Raw genomic sequence first — 8,304 nt, 5'->3', positions numbered from 1 at the left:
TGGTTGATGTCAGGAATCAGAAACAAAAGTGGAAAATTCTGGAAACATGCAGCAGTGATTGTGAAGTGAGAAACAAGAGTTGACAGATCAGGTCATTGATCTTTGAGCAGAGCTCCTCCAATTCTGACCTCTTCAGTCGATATCCAGTTTTAATTGCTTTGCTATCTGTGGCTGTGTCTTCAGCTGCCTAGATTCTAAACTCTGGAATTCCCACCCTAAATCTCTGTGTCTTCTTTAAGAAAGACACTCCTTAAAACTATATCTTTGTTGAAGCTTTTGGTCATCTGTCCTAATATCACCTTACATGGCTTGGTGTCAAATTATGTTTGGGAACTCTCCTGTAAAGCACCTTGCGACATTTTAGAAAAGGACATATGTAAGTGCAAGTTGTTGCACGGTAAAATGTTTACATTGACTGTAAAAGGCAGATACGGCTGTCCAGATATTCTATATTTTTCTTAACGCTGCATCACGTAGAGCATTTTGTTAGAGACTCAACAGTTCAAGTACATATATGGATTATGGCTTTGGGTGTATTATAGAATCTGTATCATGAGGGTAAAAAGAAACTCTGAAAATAAAATGCAATAAACTTGCAAAATATAATTATTATTTCTTCTTATTTGTATATCAAATTAATTTGAGAAAAAACTCCAATATCAGGAAGAATACTTCTAAATATGGAGAGTTACCTGCTCTACAACACTGAGACCATCCCCAATGTCTGCACATCGAGATGATGCTTAACATTACAGAAACAGGACATCAAATATTGGAGTCCAAGGCCAGAATTTTACCGGCATGTCCACCCGAGGCTGGTAAGATCGTGCCTGAGGCCAACGGAGAATGCCATTCTGCAAGACTCGCCTGCCCCATGCTGGTAAAATCAGGGTCCAAGTCTGTTCAGCTGAAAATGTCAAGCACCTGCTCCTTCCAATCAATAATGTCTTCCTCATCATCTTTATTTCTTGTCTGGACAAATTGTTCCACACATCACAGTTCTCATGAGTTCACTAATTACATTGGTTCAGGATATTAGACAATGTGGAGAATTAAAGTGGAATTATTGAGTGAAGGACTTGTAGCAAAATACATTGGGTTAAATCTTACCAAAAATGGTAGCGTTGTTTCCAGCGAGAAAACCTGCTCGTTTCTTTCCAGATCTCACGACACTGCCAAAAATAAAATCAAAGGAACATGTTTCACGTGCAAAGCTCTGCTGCTCAGAGATTGGGGCACCAACCTTAAAGTGTGCCCCAATCATAACCTGAGTAAATCGCACTCCCAGCTCACCACGGAGGTCTCAAGGGTAATGCTTCCCATCCCTCAATCAGAGTCTGTACTTCTCTACCCCCCCCCACCCAATCATTGGTTCTTCTCCCCAAGTATGGACTCTTCCCCCGATCATTGGCCTCTTCCCCCAATCATCGCCCTCAATTATTGGCACTTTCCACGCCTCCCTGATCATCGGCCCCTTCTCTCCCCCCCCCCCCCCCCACCCCCCACATAGTCTGAGCTGGCACCCACCTACATCCAACCCCCCCCCCCCTTCCCCATGGCCATCACCGGCATCCCTAGCCTGTGCATAAAGTAATAAATTAATAATGAGAGCTTCATGGAAAATTAAAACTAACTTCATTGTACCAAGAGTACTACATTTCATTATTTTATCTATCGCTATCATTCAGAGTTTCAATATTCAAATGTTGAAGAACTGGCCTATGCTGTGTCAAAATAAATTGAGGTGCTGGAAATTTTGAAGATTCTAAAATATTGATCGTCGTATTACCGATAAAATAATTTTTTACAGAATTAAACAGCAAAAGTAATAATGAGCCAACGATTACACAAGTGAAAACTCAACACTGTTAGTAACAAATGCAATTTTATTTTCACACTTGCAGGAAATCAGTTGAAAAGAAATGAAATCACAAAAATCATCTTGCCTAAAAAAGAAAAAAACTTGTACTTATACAGTGTCTTTTTTTACAATTTTGAGATGCCTCCTCAAAGCTTTACAACTAATTAAGTACTTAGGAAATGTAATCACTTACCACAACCTTTTAGTCAGGATTCTGACATTCAGTCAGGATGCCTCAGATGGTAACTTCGCATCATTGGCTCCTCAGCCAAGCACATACACCAAATGTCTGAACCTGCGGTTCCTCTCATACTGAGCAGGATTACTATTGCAGCAACACTTTGTAATCATCAGTAGGGTAAAACTAACCTGTCTCACGGCAGTCTAAATCCAGCTCACAGTTCCCTATTAGTGGGCGAACAATCCAACGCTTGCTGAATTCTTTTTGGTAGAGGCACTTTGAATGGCTAGTTACCCTACTTATTTAAAGGCTAATTTAATTTAGAAAATATTAGGAATAATTTTCCAAGTAGACACTATCAGGTGGCTAGGCTCCCTATCGACCAGACTCATTTGGAAAATCACTCCCCTTATGGACTCAGTTAAATTACTGTTCCCATCACTTGCATAAGTTTCTCAAGTTTCATTCTAACACATTGCTCACAATGTTATATTCAAAATACTACTTCAATTGAACAAAAATAAAAAGATAAAAACAATCCATAATTTGTAAGCCAATCTGTGTTGTATAACTGATATTAGCTATTCTGGTGTCTGCGTTTGAATTAGGTTTGAAATTTCAACATTACCAGTCTGTATCCCAAAAGCATTTTCTACAAAATATCTCCATGCATATGTTGTAAAATTCAGTCAGTAAGTGTTCCTCCAATTAATTCAGGATCTGATTGAAATAACCAAGCACCTTATTGAACACATTCAAAATCCATCAAGTTCTACTGTATGACAGCTTCAAATTTTACCATCCTTGTTCAAAAAATGGTGACAGAATAAACCTAGGAACTTCAAGCCAGTCTGTTTAAAATTGGCAGTGTGGAAATTGGACAGATGCACCAGATCCTGTTTCTGTGTGTGGGTTTCTGACAGATATTGGATGGGGTAAAACTTGCACAAAACTGTTTCAAGACCACTTAATCAGAGGGTACAGTGACTCAGGGTTCCCTCAATCCTGGCCCACCGAGGGACCCAATACAGAATCAGCAGCATGCTTGGTGAGACCAGATGTACTAGCCTGCCAAAGGCAACATGTGGGCCCTCACTATAGGATCTGGGCTTAGATCATAACCGTGTCCAGAAAAAAAGAAGTATTTTTAATTTATTTAACAACTGGGTAGAGTAGATGGGGAGAAATCGTTCACACTCGTAAAAGGACTGAGAATGAGATGTTTAAAGTGATTTGCAAAAGAAGCAAACGTGATGTCAGAAAACATTTTCACACAATGAGTGGTTCGTGTCTGGAATGCCCTACCTGGGAGTGTGCTGGAGGCAGGTTCAATCGAGGCAGTCAAGAGGACATTGGATGATTACTTGAATAGAACCAATGTGCAGGGATGTGGGGAAACGGCAGGGGGAGGCACTTTGGAGGGCAGGTGCAGACACGACGGGTTAAATGTCCTTTTTCTACACTGTAATAATTCTGTGATTCAGAAGTGATTCACACATTGAATAGCAGCTCAGTAAAATATCATGGGAGAAATTTAAATTTTAGACAGCCTTCATTTAACATTTAACTTAACAAAAAGGCATATCTGCAAAATATTTACAATCCAGAAATAAAGAATGAACAAGAAAAATAGCCTCACAATGTAAATCACATTAAAGGTCAAACCCTGATCATTTGCCACAACTTAAGAGCCATCTCCCAACAGGAGACTCCCTATACTTTGATATCCGATGCTAGGTTTTAAACATCTGATTAGCTGTGATAGGTCACCTAATTCACGCCTCAAAAATATTCAGATAACGTTCCCCTCATTCCATCTCAAAAAATAGGATTTTCTTGATGAATATACCAGCAGCTCAACTCCTGCTAATTGTGTGAACTGACATTTAATTTCAGGGTTAAAATCAATTTTATCAACTGAACATTCAGGTAATGACTAATTATTCTTCTGGATCAGAACACAGCATCACTGATTTTTCACAATAAAGGTCCGACTTACTTTCTTTCCAAATGTGAGGGCAAAAACAGAGGTAATACTTCTTTAAGTTAACAGATTACAAAGCTGAATTGCCTCAGGCTTGTTCTACTTGCTGCCTTAATAATAATTCTGAAAATGTCACTCTGTGATCTGTTCCCTTTAAGTCTGTGTTCTGGCCATCCAAGTAGCCAATCATTGAGCATTCCAGCCAACCAATGATCATTTCTTTAAGGAACTCACAAATGGTTGTCAAATCTAATTTACTTTCCTAAGATGAGAATCTACTCATTGATGAAGTGGAAATGAGGAGGCTCTGCACTACATGTGGCTAAGGCCCTGACTGTGTGAATGACACTCCAGACCATTTGGTTAAACGAGCCATCTTTCCACAGCAGCAAAAGTTGCTTGAGATTGTACATAAAGATACTTTATTTTAATAACTAACAGTTTGAGCAAAAATACTATTTTGTCACAAAGGTCTAAGTCTAAATAAACAAGTACCTTGAGGAAACTCTAATGGGGCTTGCAAATGGTTTCAGATTTCTGGCTTTAAAAAGATGCTGTATGTACCCTGGAGAATTAACCTCGTACATACCAAACCTTGCAATACATCGCAAGTTTAAAAAATATTATCACAGATCCATCATAGAAAAAAATCTTATTTGCCACAATTCATCTTCAAAATGAAAAGGCTGGCATATGAATATCTCCTCCTCAAGACATTCCAAAACTGCTCCATTTAATTAATTTCAGGCATTATTGCAGAAATATTTCAACCTGTAAATGTTAAATGAACTCGGTGATTGGGAACATCGTAAATTGCTCTACATATAAATCAAAAATTTATTCAGGCCAATGAATTTTGTTAAGATTGCAACAAATTTCATTGAGAAAATAACAAGCTGTGTCTCAAAAGCGGCAACCTTGGGACCAAAGTCATGCCAGATTTCAGATCTTGTTGGATTTTGGGCCAGGTGGCTTGGGCCAAGTTGGGTTGGGTGGGTCAAGAGTTGCTTTGGGTACAGGAATAGACTGGCAAAGCAGATATGGGCAGCATGGTGGCGCAGTGGTTAGCACTGTTGCCTCCAGCGCCAAGGACCCGGGTTCAATTCCTGGCTTCCATCACTGTCTGTATGGAGTTTGCATTTTCTCCCTGTGTCTGTGTGGGTTTCCTTCGGGTGCTCTGGTTTCCTCCCAAAGTCCAAAGATGTGCGCACCCTGCCGAGAATTTGTTGGTGGTGAGGTGGCTACAATGGGAAATTCAATTGAAAGCAGCATGACCAGGAGATCCAGCCGCTAGTGAATGGCACGCTGCCTCACACTGCCGAGAAACCCACTGATGGGAGGCCAGAGAATTCTGACCATTGTCCTTAAACTTCCATTTTTTTTGGCCTCCATCGAGAGGAGATATTAATATTGGGAATCAGGCATATTCCACTGCAAACACCCAACAATGACAGATATTCAAGGTCAGATTTCAAAACGGTGAAGTTCTCTGTCCTAACAATATGATTCAACTTCAACCTCAGAAGAGCATCCCTAAAAGGAGATGCTTCTGTTTCCTTTCCCTGAATGAGCGCACCATTTTCCACCAGTTTTGTGCTGTGGTAGGAACTGGACTGACGCTAACCTCAAGCAAGATCCTTGCAACAGCAGAGACGTTTATTCAAATCAGTCCAGGCAGTATTTGAAGCTGAACTAAAATCTAGTCCACTGTAGCTGCTCCTCCTGTCTGCCACTTTTCTAAGGGGAAGGGACTGATTAATGGCGAGTAGATATATTAGCACAGGCAAAAACTATCCAATAATTTCAGCAATGACAGGTGTAAAAAAGGTTTCAAAACAGCATTAAATACAATCATGTGCACACTGCAAATGTGAACCATTATCCTTCAAAATTTCTTATCCAAAGTAGTATGAATTGCCAATCACATTTACCCTGAACGTACTGTAGCTGGTACCTTGAAAATGTTTTCTTGGAGAAGTTACCTGTAGAGATAAGGGAAGGTTTGGTACAGGCCATGCTCTTTGGACATAATATTTTCTAAAAATATATATTTCATTTAGGGGAGTCATTTCAAAGCAGATTATTTTGTTCTTAAGAATGCAGTTTGCTCTGAAAGTTACACCGTGGGATTTTAAACAAGAAATATTTCTGAATCTAGTAAAATCCTCTTCAAAAAGTCCTGACATGTTTTACTGTGGACTTTCGGAATTTTACCGGCACATCCTCCCAAGGTTCAGACGATCCCGCCTGAGGCCAATGGAGAATGCCATTCTCCGAGCCTCGCCCGCTCCCGGAATCGGGGCGGGCGTGGGGGTAAAATTCCAGCCCATGTGTGGCATAATTTTTCAATGTGACTGTAACAAATAAAAGAGCCCTTTGAAAATTGATCATCCCAGTCTTGTGCTGTCTTGTGTGAATATTCACTCTGTAGCAGATGTGATACCTGCTACAGTTGACCTTGGGCTTCACAGAGTGCTTTGAAATCATTTTCCTTTTAGTCCGGATTTGATGAATAAAGACAATATTCCCGCGTCACCAATGGTATCACTGCATATGGATTTCAAACCTGCTGAATATCATTTTTACCCAAATGATGATAACTTTAAGATGTTTACAGAGTTTTAGACAACTCTATAGGAAAGAACAGTGTCTTTTCAAAGGAGTTGAGGCATTCAGCAAGGACACGGGATGATGGTCGTTGAATTATTCGATAGATTTTAAATTCTCCAACCATGTATTGATCTTAACAAAATTCTTGTCCATCCACCGGATGTTCTCCTCAATAGTTTCAATGGCTTGTTTAACACACCGGAGCTGTGAACCATTATCCTTCAAGGATTCAAAAAATGATTGCACCTAAAAAACACAGAATAATCGAGATTTTTCTCTTTTAGCGAAGCTAAAGGTAGGCTGGATAACAAATGATAATCAGACATACTCTACAAGCCACAAGGCAAGAAATCCACAAGAAAATACGGCACACAAGAATACACATTCCACATTTCTGCAACATTACATCTTGTGATCTGTTCCAATCATTACATGGTTTTATCATCAGCTAAAAACTGCACTGCTGCAAGAAAGCTGCAGGAAACGAGGAAGGGAGAGTAAGAGAGAAAAACACCTTGGCATCATTTTCTTTAAATAGGAAACTCAGAGATCCCCTGGTGATAGCAGAAACCCTTAAGTCAAATGATTATCATTTTACCGTCTGGTCAATACTGATCACAGCAAAGGCAGCAGTAGGAGTGCCACATGTAGCCTTGAAAATCCTTGGCTAAAAGGAGGAACAAACCTACTAGATGTGTGTGCATGGCAAATTTAAGGAAAATGCAAGGAACATCACCAGGTACATGGGCTGGAATTTTCCCAAATAAATATTAAGTCCCCAAATCGTTGTTTTAGCAGGAATTTCAGAATGAATCTCTGAAACTCTGAGCAGTACAGAGCGCCCTAGCAGGATTCCCTCTGAAAATCAGGGGGGGAGGTCTATTCCAGCTGAAGAGGTCGGCAGCATAGTGCTGAGTGAGTCACTGCACTTGCGCCAATCTGTCAGTGCGGAGATCGATTCATGCGCAGTAGCCCCGCACTGCCGGCCTCTCGATTGCTGGCCAGCTCGATCGTTGGCCAGCCCTGCAACTCCCCATCGCTGCCCCTCCAACCCCTCCCACCCCCAATCGCTAGTCTCCTGGACCACTCTGAGCCAGCCCCAATGTCTTCCCCCCCCCCAGATCCCACCCCCGCCCACACCGATCTCCCTGATACCTCCCCCCACCATTCCAGCAGCCCCAACCACACATCCCCCCCCGCCGCACCCAATGGACATCCCCAGTCACCGTCCTCCCTCCCTCTGCCACCAATCCCTGTGCAGAGTGACTTTGGATCCCCCCTCCACCCCATCGATTGCCCCACCCATAGGCCCTCCCCCCTCTGGCTCGACCTCTTTGGTACTGCCCGATGCCCAGTGGGCAGTGCCAAGGTGCCCCTTGGACATTGCCAGTTTACCCCCTGGGCAATGCCAGGGACCAGGGCTGGCACTGCCCAAGGGGCATCTCGAACTTACACCCAACCTCCTAGGGGGAGGCCTCCATGGCCTCTGTTCCCTCCAAAGGAGTTGGGCCACCGGTTCCCCATTTGTGGGGAGCAGTAATAAACCCTGTTGGAGTGAACCACTCCTGGCGGGGAAGGGGGTGACGCGAGCGGTCCCGGAGACTTCAATCCCGGGCCCGCTAATGGGATTTAAATTCTGATTTAAATATTGAAATCAGCTCCACGCCA

General features: G+C 42.0%; 1 protein-coding gene across 1 annotated transcript in view; it reads right to left on the bottom strand.

The window, feature by feature from the left end:
* Positions 1-1,868: 1,868 nt before the first annotated feature.
* LOC144495002 (endoplasmic reticulum aminopeptidase 1-like) overlaps positions 1,869-8,304 on the bottom strand; it is a 63,567-nt gene continuing 57,131 nt past the window's right edge. The window contains exon 19 of the mRNA XM_078214762.1: positions 1,869-6,882. Within this exon, the coding sequence (XP_078070888.1) occupies positions 6,730-6,882 (153 nt within the window). The 3' untranslated portion in view covers positions 1,869-6,729. The remainder of the gene's footprint in view (positions 6,883-8,304) is intronic.

The sequence above is a fragment of the Mustelus asterias genome, chromosome 6, assembly GCF_964213995.1.
Source record: "Mustelus asterias chromosome 6, sMusAst1.hap1.1, whole genome shotgun sequence".
Taxonomy (NCBI): Eukaryota; Metazoa; Chordata; class Chondrichthyes; order Carcharhiniformes; family Triakidae; genus Mustelus; species Mustelus asterias.
The sequence above is the reverse complement of the archived record's forward strand: the minus strand, read 5'-3'. Positions and strand labels throughout refer to the sequence as shown.